Genomic DNA, 15300 nt, shown 5'->3' with positions numbered 1-15300 from the left:
TTTCCACATTGTTTTAATAAAGAAACTTAGAAGGCAGCAAGTACGTACCCAAATGTCCTTGCTAAAAGCTGATTTTAAGTTATTTTCGAACATCTCGGTAGTTCATAGCAATGCAGAAGGACAAAATATACTACAGCAGATTCATATACTAATTATGCGTATTGATGGGGCACTACAAGAACGTTGCACAATATGGATACATGTGCAAATACAGAGAAGATGTTTGACGTGTTCTTCTGGGAGTATGCCGATTTAGGTAGTCATTAGCCCTTTGATAGAAGGGTTAAAGGTATCCCAGATCATACATCTATTGTCCACACAATCTTATTAAAAACTAATTCCAAGCTTGAATGTTGGAATTTTGGGTGCATTTCAAGATTTACAAGGACTTGTAAACCTGTGAATGCTCCAAAACCTTAAGCATTAACAGGAGAGGCGTAATGAGGAGAAGTATGTTTATTTCTCCTCATCTTCCCCCCTTTCTATGTGTACTGCATAGAAAGAGGAAAAAGCCCCTCATGATTGTTTTTGTGCAGGAAGGTGCTCCTTCCTGCAAAAAACAATCTTACCTACAACATAGGCACCCTTGCACCATGGTGCAGGGGTGCCTGCGTTGGCACTAGGCTGCCAAAATGGTGCCAGAATAAGGGAAAAGGACAGGAATTCTGGCCTTTCCCTGTGATGCAGGGCAGCGCTGCGAGGTGACTTGCTGCGCTGTCCTGTGCCACAAAAGTCATAAATATGGTTTGTTGTTGGGAGGAGTGCTCCACCGCTTTTGGCAAGAGAGGTTCCAAGAGGCTTTGGCCGAACCTAATAGCCTTCTCCAGTGCGGGATGCAGAGAAGTTCACGTTTGTGTACGAGATGCTAGCGTGTAAATAACCCACATCATAAATTATGGGAGCCGGAAATGTCAGCAAGTACAGTCATAAGCAGAAGGGACCAAGATCTCCTATTCATGACGCAGCAGTGGCCAGTCTCGATATCAGATGCAAAGTCAGTGCAATTCACAGTTTCATCCATTGTATGAATTAGTCATGGTTAGAAAGTTTCATAACGACACCCCTTATTTAAGCTTCGATGGAATTCAGATTGTGGTTTGTGTTAAGCAAACAGGACATATTAGCGCTAATATATATCACTTCTTACCAATAGATTCTAACCACAGTTACACCATTACATGCACTTACGCTACCTTGCATAGTAACTCATCGTGACTTTTAGAAATAACTCTACACATATGAGGAATCTTTTATACATGAATAGTAAAACTAACATGTTTAAACAATTAACTCGTCTGAGAACAGTGGCGTAGCTAGGGGGGGCGATGGGGGTGGACTGCCCCAGGTGGCATGGGTTTTGGGCTGGCAACTGCACCCCCTCCCCCTCACTTACTTGCGGCTGTAAGAATCAGCATTAAGCAGCCGCGGCCCGTGGAGGGAGTTCCGGTGGGGCAGAAAGGCGGGGCCGGGGAGGGGCAGGGTGGGGGTGCAAAAAAACGGAATATGGATAAATGGAGGTAAGTAAACAATTTAATTAATAAAATGAATCTCGTAGCGCACGCTGCATCGCAGCCCCCTCCACGGGCCACGGCTGGCATTCAGCTCCCCCGCCCCAATTCTTACGTGCGGCCGTCGCGGCCGCATGAAGCGCCAGCATTTTCCTCTCCCTGCTCTTTGATTAGTCTGCAGGCGGCAGATGCAGTGGCCACCAAGGCCTAGCTACTACGCCAGTGCACTAGAAACTTTAGATTGCTGACTATTCTTGTATGACGCATGTAAAATTTGGGGGGTGGACGAAGTTTCAAGAAATTCTCCTTTACCCATACTGGGTTCAGCATAAAACTTTACATTGCACATAATCCCCAAGGATAGTTGCAGTTACCAATGAAGGACAGAAATCCACATTATGCGCACTGTACTGTGCTTAGTAGATATTTTTAAAGCATTCATAATGATCAGTTTCTGCAGATTGTGGTAAAATGTGGACATCTGGAATTCCAAAACCCTTGCAAAAATAGATATTTTACTCAAATACATGAGTGAAGATTAATCAGATATGTGTAACTGACTGATGAAGCACCTTGCACAGTTGTAGTTTCAGCCCCTTCCTTTTTTTGTATTTAATTTATAGATGGTGGTTTTTGATTCAGAATTGAGGATTGTACGGTCCCCTGCCTGGGAATTGGGCTCCTAATATATTCCTGATCTCCTTTATGTGGATGATACAGTCCTTCTTTCTAGCACACGAGTCGGATTACCACATGCCCTGAACAGTCTAGGCAATAACTTTAGTAAAAAAATTAGAAAATGGCTATAAGCAAGACTAAGGCCATGATCTATGGTAAACAGCGTACAAATAGGGATTGTACAGGGAGAGAGCTTATCTGGAAATGGAGAGTGAATATTGCTACCTGTGAGCCACTGATTAAAATGAACTTCAGGGACTACCTCCAAGGAACGCTTTAGGATTACCTCCATGCAAGCACTGTACTTGTAAATTTCAAATACAGAGTATTTAAAATTAATTCTTCTGACAAAGTCAAATGAAGCCAAGGTCATCCTATTGATGAACTAATAATTGTGGGTTTCTAACGCTAGAATCGACTCCCGAAGGAGTATCTCTGCGCTATAGACCGCTGGGGAACCCGTCCTGGCTTTCCCTGTGAGATGGTCCCTGCTGGGTATCTCCAAGGTGAAACCAGGCATCCCCGGCATATGGGGGGGGGCCGTTGTGGAAATGAGGCAAGCTAATGCCCAGAGTTGCCGAGTGTGATCCCTAGTTAGAGTAGGCACCGAGGCGAGAATTATCAAGTCCACTGACCCTGGTCCAAGACCCTGCCGCGTCAGGAATTGAACCCTGGTCCCGGGCCGTCCTCTGCTCCCGGGTCTGCCGCCTCTAACCAGTGAGCCACACCACTCCACTTATGATGCTGTCATCTGGATGGGGTGCAAACTGAAGGGATGGGCTGGTGGGTAGGAGTGCTGCTGGAAGTTCATTGCTTCTGTACATTCTTTTCATTGATAATAAAGTAAAGGGGATAGCAAGAAGAGTTTGAAGGTGCTGCTTATGGCCAGATGTAGTCAGGGGAGTTCCTGAAGTATACAGCCATACTTTCTCACTCTAGTGGTGATTCAAGCATGTGTGTGACCACTGAGCCCGATAACTCATTTAACAAAGGTACAAACATATTCAGCTTCTGGTCTGCAATTGAACCTGTGGAACTCTTCGCAAAGGCATTCTCGGACTCTTGAATGCAGGGCAATGCTGTTCTAAAGGGTGATTGTGCACTATTCATCAATAATCAAACAATAGTATTTCATTCCACCCTGGGGTACCCAGAAAAGGGCATATGTCTCCCATGGCCTGTTCCTGCGTAAGGGAGGCAAATGAGAAATGTCAGATTCTTTTGGAAAAAGGAGACGCGCACTGCCGCAACATATTTCATACGGTGTACCGACTCTTCATATGGTGTTACTATGTTTTCATATTACACTTGGGTTTAATAAAGGTGCACTATAATAAGAGATAGTGCAGTAATTTACTGATAATCTGAAGTCGTTGGTTACAGCGTTCTCATATGACAACCCATATACAATCGAAACCCATATTTGGTAAACGCAAGGCAACCAGAATATCATTACTCTTGTTATTGTTCAGAAAAATTCAACTTATCCTTTTTCGTCTTGAGCACCCAACTACCCTCCTAGGCCAGCTCTGCACCTAGAAATATCCTTGGCTATTTTCAAAAACGGTATCTATTTTGTTTTGTTTATGAGCTTCTTTTAGGCGAAAGTTGATAATATCTGTCACTGAAAGGATTTACCATTAAATTAGTGCAACACGATTGTGTTATGTTATGCAGTGGTGCAGAGTATTATGTTTTTGAAAGTTGAAATGTTCTGTGTTATTTTGCGTTATGTTTTGTTCTGTTCTGTTATACTATGTTATGTTGGATTGTTATTTTTTTGGATTCCAGAGTCATTTACAAAATATTCAGCCTAAGGTGGCTACTTCGGGCCCAATTATGAATTTGTCAGTACTGGTGGGATGCAAACTCAACACCCACACACACCAGTCCTATGTGGAAACACCCTACCAATACCATGAAATTCTGAGTTAATCTTAACAGAATGAGGAACTACTATGCAGACCTGGTGTTTCTAGGTCAACTTACGTACAGAACTTGCAATTCCATGGTATACAGCTCTCCCATGTACCACTTTCTTTGAGTAGGTAGTAAATGGGACAAGAGAGTCTGTGCAGGGTGGCTGGAGAGGGCATCAGGGGACAGGGCAGGCTGTGGACAGGAAGGGGGAGCGTTCTATTCTCCCCATGTGCTGTAGGAAAGGAGTCCGACAGGAGATTGGACAGGCTGCTCTTGTACCACAACCACAGCCTGATTTACTTCTGAATTTACTGTCAGATTTTACATCTGATAAAAATGGATCTTTCTTCCTGCATACAAAGAATTTTGGTGTGAGTACACTGGGCCAATTGTAAAAGAAGGGGGCTGATTCGCTCCCGGGAAACCATCCAACACTACTTGTAATCAGCTCCAAACAAATCGATCAATCAATCAATCAGGATATTTGTTACGCGCGCTATATACCAGTGAGGGTCTCAGGGCGCTGATCGAAGAGCCAGGTCTTGAGAAGTTGTCTGAATGTCAGGAGGTCTTGAGTCTGCTGTAGGTTGGTGGGGAGGATGAAATGCATCTTTGCTTTCATCTACTTCATGAATAATTAATTTGTTGCTATTCATTCCATGTGCTACTGCTTTGAATAGTATTGTTACAGCATGAACATTAGTAATGTGTCCCACATAGGGATATTTGCCTGCTCAACCTGCAGTTTTCATGTTTAATGTCAAAACAAGAATGTATTGATTCCATTGTAAAAACATAATCTGTTTTTTCTTTTCTTTTCATAGTTATTTGAGATTACAATTCCACTCTCTCAGGGACCTAAACCAGTAACAATCAGTTTTGCCAATCATACATCTTGCCGATGCATGTCCAAACTGGATGTTTACAGACAAGTGCATTCGATTATACGACGCTCTTTGCCAGCCACCCATTCACAGTAAGTATTCACTGCATGGTTCTGAATGTATGTCTACTGTTTTTGGTTTAGAGCGTGATTAATGCACTTTTAAGTTTCACATAGATTCAGTTCCTATTAGGTCGGGCCCCTCCTCAGTTCCTTCATGTAAACTCTGAAATGCATCACCCCAGACTGAAATTAATTCCGTGACACATAACTTTATCGGTCAAGTTCTGGGACTTTTCATCCCTGGTGCTCAAATTAGCCATTCCTTTGGAATTCTATGTTGCACTCATTGATAAACTGGAAAACATCTGGGGAGAAAAACCGAAGCCCAGAGGTGAGGGAAAGTGTCTGCTAGGAACAAAGTGCCTTTCCGGGAATTGGACAGCAAGAAGTGCCAGGGAGTGGAGGGAAGAAACTGGCAGCCTGCCCACGAACGCAAGGTCAAAGAAAACAGGCTGCCAGACTAATCTGGACCACGGGGGCAGCAATCACCAACAGCCACGCAGCCCCCCCTAGAAAGTACATACTGCATAGACGGCCCTCTCCGCTGGGGAGGGACCAATAGAAGCCCATATCCACCCCTTCAGCACTGCCAAATGCTAAGCTCCACTGAGGAGGAGGCGCAGAAGAGCCTGCATAGGGCTCAGATAAAAGAGAAACGCATCTTTCAAGGAGGAAGGCAACAATACAGAAAGCAGGAAGTTGTTTGGGTGTTTTGAGTGTTGACCCATATATTGACTCTACCTGAGGATTGCAGGTGAGATGTTATTTAAAGGGGAGTTTTTAAAGCCCCTTAAAGAGAGCACTGTCATGGAGGAACATTACCTAAAATAGTAAGGAATGAGACAAGAATGTGGTCTGGGGGAGTGATGGATCCGTAGGATAATCTTTACATGGACGTACCCGTAGATATGTACTAAACATTTAAAACAATTTCCCCCCATTTTGGGTATTTCTGTTTCATTGTACAGCATGAAAGGTCCTGATTGTAGATCAGGTGGAGCGAAAATACTGCATGGAGTTAATCATTAATTTTGCCATGTCAGATTACCAGTTTTCCCTATTTGTTATTTTGCATGCGATTTTCAGTGCAGTAAAATCAAGTGCAAAAAAACATGACTGAGGAGAACCGGGGGCCATATTATCATACGCTAAATTGCATGTAGACAAGGAAAACTGATGTTACAAGGTGTGAGGTAAAGCTTTTAGGGGTGGTCGTTATTTGCGTAATCGCGTTACGCAAATCTCCGCGAAACGGTAAAAAACCTCCGCTAACACGCGGAATTGCTTGTTCGCGATGCTTTTTTACTGTTCGCAATCGCTGTTTGCATGCTCGGGGGAAATAACTCGCGAACATGCATTTTGAGAACACGAACAAGCAAAACATTTCGAGAAGTCGCGGAACGCAGAATTTTGGGCAATTTCGCGTTCTCCGCAGAACGCGAAATTCCGCAAATTCCGCAAGCGGAATGGAATTTACCGCCCAGGCCTAAAAGCATTCCCTCATTAGGAATTGGCACCTATATTTACCTCCTGCCTAGAGCAAGTGGTACATTTTTCAAAAGTAGATAATACAAATAAAAATTATTTAAAGCATAGTAACATGTTTTAATTTTGTATATTTTGACTGTTTTTTTCACAACAAGCATCATTAAACAACTACACTTCTTGTTCTGCTACGTTCTGTGCCTGAAGGGTGATGTTGAAGTTTGAGAAGGCATCTTCACAGGATGTACCCTTACTTTAATTTTCTAGGATAGGTAATGTGTACATTACTTATAATTTTGACATAGTGAATCACTTTCCTAAAAGTAAATACTACCAGGGCTGCATGACATTCGCATGTGTAGAAGTGCCTATGACACTGCAACATAAACACAGACTTGACCAACCTGTATAGTAAGATGATGAATACCAGGAACATGTAGCAGAACAGGACTATCATCAACATCTTTATACTCCTCATATAAGGCACACATTTGTCAACAATTACTTCTCACAAATGATTTTCTTCTCATGAAAACCAAAACTCGTTTAAAAAAAATCTATTTATTTTGAATATGATGCAAACGAAAACAATACCTCCTCTTATCAAAAATATTAATACTTTAAACAGGCAACATTTTTATATTGTTATTTATATAAAGTAATTACCTGTCTATAGCCATCTCAGATAAGTTGCACTTTTCTTACATAGAGGGAGCCGTAGGGTCAAAAAGTTGTACTGTACAGGCAGACCTCTTTCAAGGGCATACTGGAGATACCAGTTGGAATGATGCTAAAGTAGCTAGGTGGGGGAGGAGAATGACTGATAGGACTGCTTGTAGGTTGTCCCATTTGCGCACTAGTTGCCTGCGTCATGATTCCCTCTTGAAATGCACGTTTCTGAATCAATTGAACATAGAGACTAGAACTATACCTCTCCAAGCAAGGTGCTAAACTGTCAAACAGCTTGGTGCAGTCAACTGATAGTTCTTCAGTTGGCTCTCTGCTTAGCCAGATCGATCACAAGTCGCCTTTGCACAAACCAGATATCACATTGCAATTACATGCAATGGCAGACAGAAGATCTTGGTTCTTGTTGTTGAAACCTTATCGGCTGCCCTACGAATTCAGAGACAGTTTGTGAGTGTGTATCTATGGTCTGGATAGTACTTATACCGTCTTGTGATGAGCGTGCAGGGTGACGTGACTGGATTCCATCACTGCCACTCATCTAGATATTTGTTATAGACTGTGATTGTCTGCACTGGAGGTGGTTACCATAGACAGGTGTCATCAGCTGTCAAAGGGTGTTCAACATCCTCTGATAATGGGCTCGACTCAATGTTGGTCACTTGTTCTGCCAGTGGTACATTCTCTTCCTTCTCTTCCTGTTTCACTTGTGGCAATTCAGTAATACTGCGTGGAATTGGTACTGAAAGGACAGGTGTCGCAAAGGACATAGTTATATGTGTTGAGACTCCAGATGATATCTCAGATACAATAATGGCATCCTGTGACTTACCACTGCTGTCACTCACAGAGGTTACAACAGTATTTGAATTTGATGTGGTCACAGATACACAGGAAGCTTAGGTATGTTTTATATCAGGTAGAGCAGATGAGTCAGACGTTGTTATTGTTGTAGGTGGAGTCGAGAACGCTTGAGCTCACAGAAATTGAAGGTGTTGATAGGTATTTTGAATCACTTGTGTTTGAAGGCTTTTTCCCCGAAGGGCCTCGAGGGCATCTTGCTGGTGTTGGTGAGGAGGCATAGCTGGCTGAGGGATGAACCTCTTTCCACTGCAATGATAATGGGGATATTTTTAAACATTCCATGCAATCCTACTTACATATAATTTATTTAAGGTGAAAAAATGTCCATGTGTTATAATTTGCCTAATGTTAAGAAGAAGCTGGATAGAATTAAATAATAAATTGAGACACTCTTTTGATGTCATGTAATATTTGGATAGTTTTAGCTATTCCTTATTCGAGAAAGCAGATAAGTGGTGAATGTGACACATTCCAGGCTCCTCTGCTCTTCCTTCAATGCCCTCATTGCTGGCAAGGTTGACTATCGACCGGACCTTGCGAGCTTCATTTCTGGAGGTAGACCTTCTCTGGTTTCCAGGCTCTCATCTGTGTTTGGTCATCAAATCCTGAATATGACGGCTCGAAATTTTGAAACAATTCTTGCAATCTTCTACAGTCCTTGGATGGAATGAGACTGCATTAACTTAAGCAGTCATTTGTTTCCATTACATAAATCTAGCGTTTTTGTTTTCTGCAGAAAATGCCTTATCAGCTGGGCTCTTGCTGGGCTGTTCGCTTTCGGCCTCCCCTGCCAGTACCTGCATTACAGACTCACTGAATTTATATTTTCTTTCTCATTCAGAAGCCATAGTATTGGTGGAAATAGAAATAGAGATGAATGGTTGTCTGTTATCCCACAATCAAGTGGATTGTGGGATCCAAAGAATGGTTGTCAAGTTCTCTGTGTTTCAGGGATGTTTGCCAAAAAGCAAATAATGCAGTAAGTATCTCCTCCAAAAATGCAGGGCCAGCGGTGAGACTGCTCTCCTACACATTTCAAATCATGTAGACACTTTAGGTGAGACATTTCCTGTTTGCTGGTCTCATCTCTTGTCAATTAGGGGTTTCTACAAGTGTGTATTTTCCATCGGGTTTGCCAGCTGGAAAAATCGTCCAATAAAACTGGGAGCAATAAAATGACCCTTGTAACATTGCTACCACAGTATCTGGCAAATACGCATAATGGAGTGATTTTTCTAGACCAACGGATGATTTTTAATGTCCTAATAGTACCATGTGTTAGATTGTACTGTACCCGATTTTCCAAGTAAGGGTTAAATTGCAGTACACTTTAAATTAGGATGTTGAGGCAGAAAAGGGGCGCCTGATATTGCAGAACTGATCTCTGCACATGTATTTCTCCAGCGAATGATTCCAATGCCAACTCTCTGGCAAGTCTAATTGCTCGCAAGGCATGTCCCCTTCCCAGCCATTTCGAATGTAGCTTTTCTCTCTATTTTTTATACACTGAGCGTCAAGTCTGTGGTTGCTAAAGCCAAGTCTGACATATCATCTTTTGAAACCAGAAAAATAACATTGAAAAATAAAAGTTGGTTTATCTGTTACAATTCAAACATTTGCGGTTTTCTAAACATTTCAAGAAAAACAAGGAACTGCATTGCAGTACACCAGTATGTCTCGACAATATAACGGTTTGAAATATTCATGGTTACTCGCAGTGTTTATTTTAACAACAGAGAGAAACAGTTTCCAAACATTTTCCCATTTGTCAAGTAACACTTTTTCTTTTTAATTCAAAATGAAGTTGAAAAATCAACCAGCCAAAAACATTTATGGGTTATTATGGAGTTCATGACCTCAACTGCCTTGAAAGAGGAATATTTTAATTTGTGATTAGCATAGTAAATTGGGTGAGGTGTACCAGTGCGCATGTGTCTACACCATTATTTGCACACTGATTAATGTATTATTGGTTTAGGATGAATGATAGGTTATGTTTACGTTCTGTTTTAGCTAGCAAGAAGGCAATCTATTTAAAAAATCACTGCTGACATAAGTATAGTCTGCAATTCCTGTCATGATTAACGATAGAGCCCAAGTACCCAGTACCTAGATCAAGCTAATCCTAATCAATACATCACAACTGAAGTATGTGTGAAAATCAATGGTTAAATTGAGCCAGTGGTTTCGGGTACTAGGGACTGGCGCTTAATTGTATTCCGGTGTTGGGCATCAGCACTTAAGTGTCATCACCATGCTTCTGACACTTGGCCACATGGTAGTACTGCTCATCTAATTTAGAGATGAGCAGAACAACGGCTGTTTATGACTACAATATACATTAGAAAATACTAATACCTGCCTCCACAGGCATTTCTTCAGCTTTGGGGACCTGGAATAATCTGAACAGCTTTGGGGACCTGGAATAATCTGAACTGCCGCACTTGCGGGCGAGAGAGATGGTTAATAGTTGTTTTGGTACCACCATTGGCAGCGATGCTGGGGTAATGGTACGGTGCAAGCTGCAGTGGCCTCCTGGTCAGGGCCTTGGCTTTTATTATTTTACAAATTAAGCACTGTTGTGAACATGTCTATTTGCACATTTAAAGCAATATTGGTATATAAATGTATATGTGTCATTATGATTGTGGCATTGGTTCTATGTTACGTAAAAGCCCCCCTTTTCACTCTATTAAAACTTTTAAAATTAGGGGGCTACTCCCCACCAGAGTGTAAAACCTGTTGCCCTATTACAGATAGGGTGCACTTTTCCTGTTTGCACCAAGATGCACCTTCTAGCAGGTGCACCGGATGCACACAGGTAAAGTGCGCCCAATTATGGTGAATGCACTGCCCCCAGGGCAGTCGGGAACTTGAACTGCCTTGGGAGCAGAGCATTCAAGTGAAATATTGAGCGACTATTTAAAAGATGCTCAGTTTTTCTGTGTGCAGGTGGCAACCCGTCTGCACTGTTAGGAGGGATTATAAATCCCTCAATAGGTGGGTGCAGTGAGTGACTGCACCCGTCTGCAAGGGGATGTCTGTGGGGTTCATGGGATCCCCTTTGATCCCTCAAGAAGGCTGCCTATAGGAGCCTCACTTAACTTGCACTACCTTTATATGCCCCCCGTCAGTGTGCCTCCTAAAGGCATTTGTGCCTCTACGCCCACTTCGGTACTACTGACGGGAGCACCCTCTAATGATAGTGCTGGCACTACATGTGCGCCAGCACTCTCGGTATTACAGAAGGGGCCACACAGGCCTTTTCTACACACTCAGTGGGTTCAAACTAACCCTGGGCGTAGTATGCGTATAGGGGCTACGCGAAGCTACGCAAAGTGGGCGAGAAACTACGCCCACCTACGCACTTCGCATAGCCCCACTACACGCCGCCTGCCCCCTCCCATACATATTTCTGCAAATAGTAAAAGAAAAGTAAATAAAAGGCACTTGCCTCGTCCGCTACGTCCCGGGGCTCCCTCTTCTCGTTCATGCTCGTTTGCGCCGCCATCTTGGATACCAATGCGCATGCGCGGCCGCCCGCCCATTTCTCACGAGAAATGCGAATGCGCGGGCGGCCGCGCATGCACATTGGTATCTAAGACTGCGGCGCGAACGAGCACGAACGAGAAGAGAGAGCCCCGGGACACAGCGAAAAAGGTAAGTGCTTTTTATTTACTATTCTTTTACTATTTGCAGAAATTAGGTATGTAGGGGAGGGCGGGAGGGAGGCGGGTGGCGGGCAACTAGTGTTGCCTGCTACGCCTACTTTGCAAAGGGTGAAGTAAGCAAGCGAAGTCCTTCGCCCAGGGTTACACCTGTTGCGCCCCAGTGCACTTCTGTAATACAGCCTCTGGTGCCTCATTACAGGAAAATATAACTCATAGTGAAACAATAATACGTTGCCATAAAATCACACCTGAGTATAGTCTCCGTTGTTGTGGATTTTAGAAGCTATTTGGCAATATATACCATCATGTTGTACAACTACGTGCTTTTTGCTGCCAATAAGGTCTAGTGACAAAGTGGTAAAATACAGTGCACATGCGTCGGCTGACCATTTTAGAAATCCAAATGTATATATGGCACACAAAAGTATAAAGCAACATCTGCAACATGTATTGACATGCGTACATCTAATCAATGTCAAACACATAATGTAATTTATTCTCACAAGTTGTTCTGCCTTTCTCTGACCTTTCAGATGCTCCAAAGTGTCAGCAATGGGAAACTATAGCGTATAAAAACACAACTAAAAAAAACACAGCACTAAACACGTTGTGTTGTCAAAGAAGAATATAACTAGATGGACTAAACGTTAGTGGTGGCTGGTAAGCAATAGGGGTGGCGGGACAGGGGGGACGAAGAATATTTGAAAAAACACTTACCATTTCCACAGTCTTTCCTGGTTGTCTCCACTTTGGTTCTTTCTTCCTGACTCCAGTCCTGAAGAAGCAGGAAGCACACAGGCCCCTAAGCCAATCCATCCAGGGCATTGTGATTGGTCTGAGGACTGTGGATCAGTGCTCAGACGGTGACAAGGAGCCTGTGTATGTTCCCCACCAGGCTGTGCATTACAGACTGGTGGGGAACATGCAAAGTGCGCTTGACTGTTTGGCCAGCCCAAGACGACTGATCAAGCAGTCATGTGCACTGATTACGATCTCGGATGGGAAGCCTCCGACCTTAGGTTGGAGGCTTTCCGACCGAGATCGTCGGTTTCACTTCTGACCGCCTAATTACAATTTAGGTGGTTGGAAGTGAAAATGGCCCGTCATTCCGGATGCCTTCCGACGGACTCAACGAGACCGGTCTGTAGCCCATATGGACAGTGTTTTATGCCATCCACATTACAAGGCTCGGTTTTAAGCAGGCTTTTACATCCCAGGATTTCCCGAAATCGAAAGCCTACTCTGTGCAAGGATGAACACAACCTCCGGTTTACAGCCGTAGCATATGCTCCCATAAGTAAATGTAAGTATTCAAACGTAATTAGGCTGTCGGGACCATTGACTGGTCGGTTGGTCGTTCCAGTTTCTGCAATGGCATCCGCCCGACATCATTATAAGCCCCTTAGTGTCACAAAACAATCCTCCTCTCTAAGCCACCAGCCCTGCCCGCTTGAATCCAGCCCTGCAGCAACGAAATATTAAATTATAATGTTATTACTTTATTTTTGCCCTTTTCACTGCCTTTTTCACTGCTATAAGAGCAGTAGACAATGCTCCTCCGCCTTAGCGTAGGAGCCACCCCTGCTAAACATCCAAACAATATGATCAAATATATTAATGTTAGACCTTACATCATTGACATGGGTTTCCACTGTATTTTTGCTTTTGCCTCCTGTATTTTTGCCAGTGATGGATTTCGTTTTGCTGGTCTTGATGCTATGGGCACTTTGCCACTGCTGTTCAGTGCCAAAGTGCAAGTGCTCCATTTGTAAATTATTATTATGGATTGGAGAATCCATGATTGGCATATTTCATGTACTAGTCAGACCCTAGTAGTGTGCACAGTGTGTGCCCAGGGTCTGTAAATCAAATGATGATATTGGGCTTGCACCACTGATTGTGTCACTTTCACAAGCAGCCTTGCAACAACGTCTCAGGCCTGCCATTGGGGTACCTATGTGCAGTCTAGTACTCCCATATCGACAAGGCAACTGCACCCACTTGCCAGGCCCTAGCCTTTTTCCTACATGTGAGCCACCCCTAAGGTAGGCCCAAAGTACCCCTGTGGGCAGGGTGCATTGTATGTGAAAGGTAGGAATGCCCTGAAGTGTGTGGCATGTCCTGATAGTGAAATACTGAATTTCGTTTTTCACTATTGTAAGACTAACTGTCCCATGGGATAGAATGGAGAGTTTGCTCAAAACATCTTATAAGTATTACTGCCCATGGTAACAAGATGGCAAAATAAAATTTGATATGTCTGAACTCAGAATGTTAGAATGCATCTTTTAGTGAGGGTGATTTTTAAATTCTCGGTTTTAAAATACCACTTTTAGAAAGTAGGTATTTTCTTGCCTAACAATCCACTGTGCCTCTGCTAGGTTGTGTATTGCCAGGCCGGCTTTGGAGTGACAGGGGCTGGGGATGTGCATTCAGTTTAGACAGCCACTTGGGTGGGGGGTGTTAGGCATGTCCTGCCTTTCTAGGGTGAGTCAGGGCTAGGCTGAATAGACCTGGGATGCATTCAGAGTAGGGGGAGGAGACTTCTTTCACACCCGAATGGGCCTGGTCTGTCTTGGACATTGCTGTCTCCACCTCCTGCTAGGAAGCTGCACCAGAGAGGACAGAACTGGTTTTTGGCTGGGAAAAGAGCTTCTCTGCCACAAAGAACAAAGGATTTTGTATTATAAAAGGAGGGGCCCAGACCTCAGACCTTTAGATCACTACTGGGAATCAAGAGGAACCTTTGCCAAGGAGAAGAGCTGGAGAAACTGAGGAGGAAGACTGCCCCTGTGCTGTTTGCTGCCCGAGGTTGACCTGCAGTGGCTTCTTTCTGCAAAGGAAAGGAGAAGGACTTTTCTGTGTACTGTGTCCCCTGCTTGAGGAAGATCTCCAAGGGCTTGAAATAGAGCTTGCCTCCTGTTATGAAGTCCCAGGAACATGATGACTTCACCCCCAGTCTCCCCATAACTTCTATGCTGGGACTTCTGCCCTGCTGAGAAGTGCCTGCAAGTGTTCTGGCCCTCTGGATATTGTTTTGGGACTGGAAACTGCAAGAATTGTGAAAAGCGATGCATCACCTGCTTCCAACTGGAACAGATCTGTTTGTATCTTTTAAGAATCATATTTTTAGTACTGTATTGCGGATTTTTGTCATTTTGGTCTTGTGTTGGTTTAGCGAAAGACTACTTATTTTTCTAAACTGATGTGGTTTACATTTGTAGTGTTTTCACTGTATTACTGTATGTGTTCACAAATGCTTTACACACTGCCTCTGAGATAAGCCTGTCAAGCTACCGCGTAGCTGCGCGTGCCAAGCTACCAACGGGGTGAGCAGGGGTTATTTTAGAATTGTATCCCCCTTACCCTCACTAGGAAGAAGGGTCCCTACTTAGCCGCGCCGGTAGTGGGAGTACCGGCCGGGCGGTGATGTGGGGTGGGGGAAGGGCAGGGTGGGGGGTAGTAATGTATGGATTACGGACTTTAAAAGGTAAGTAAACATAAAAATAAATAAAACAAATTTCGTTGCACACACTGCGTC

General features: G+C 43.6%; 1 protein-coding gene across 5 annotated transcripts in view; it reads left to right on the top strand.

Moving 5' to 3' along the window:
- VEGFC (vascular endothelial growth factor C) overlaps window positions 1-15300 on the top strand; it is a 551666-nt gene that overhangs the window by 489136 nt on the left and 47230 nt on the right. For all 5 annotated transcript variants that reach the window (XM_078677689.1, XM_078677686.1, XM_078677688.1 and 2 more), the window contains exon 4: window positions 4931-5082. In XM_078677689.1, the coding sequence (XP_078533815.1) occupies window positions 4931-5082 (152 nt within the window). The remainder of the gene's footprint in view (window positions 1-4930; window positions 5083-15300) is intronic.

Source organism: Lissotriton helveticus, chromosome 2_1, assembly GCF_964261635.1.
Source record: "Lissotriton helveticus chromosome 2_1, aLisHel1.1, whole genome shotgun sequence".
In the NCBI taxonomy this organism is placed as follows: domain Eukaryota; kingdom Metazoa; phylum Chordata; class Amphibia; order Caudata; family Salamandridae; genus Lissotriton; species Lissotriton helveticus.
This window is presented reverse-complemented; position numbering and strand designations above follow the sequence as displayed.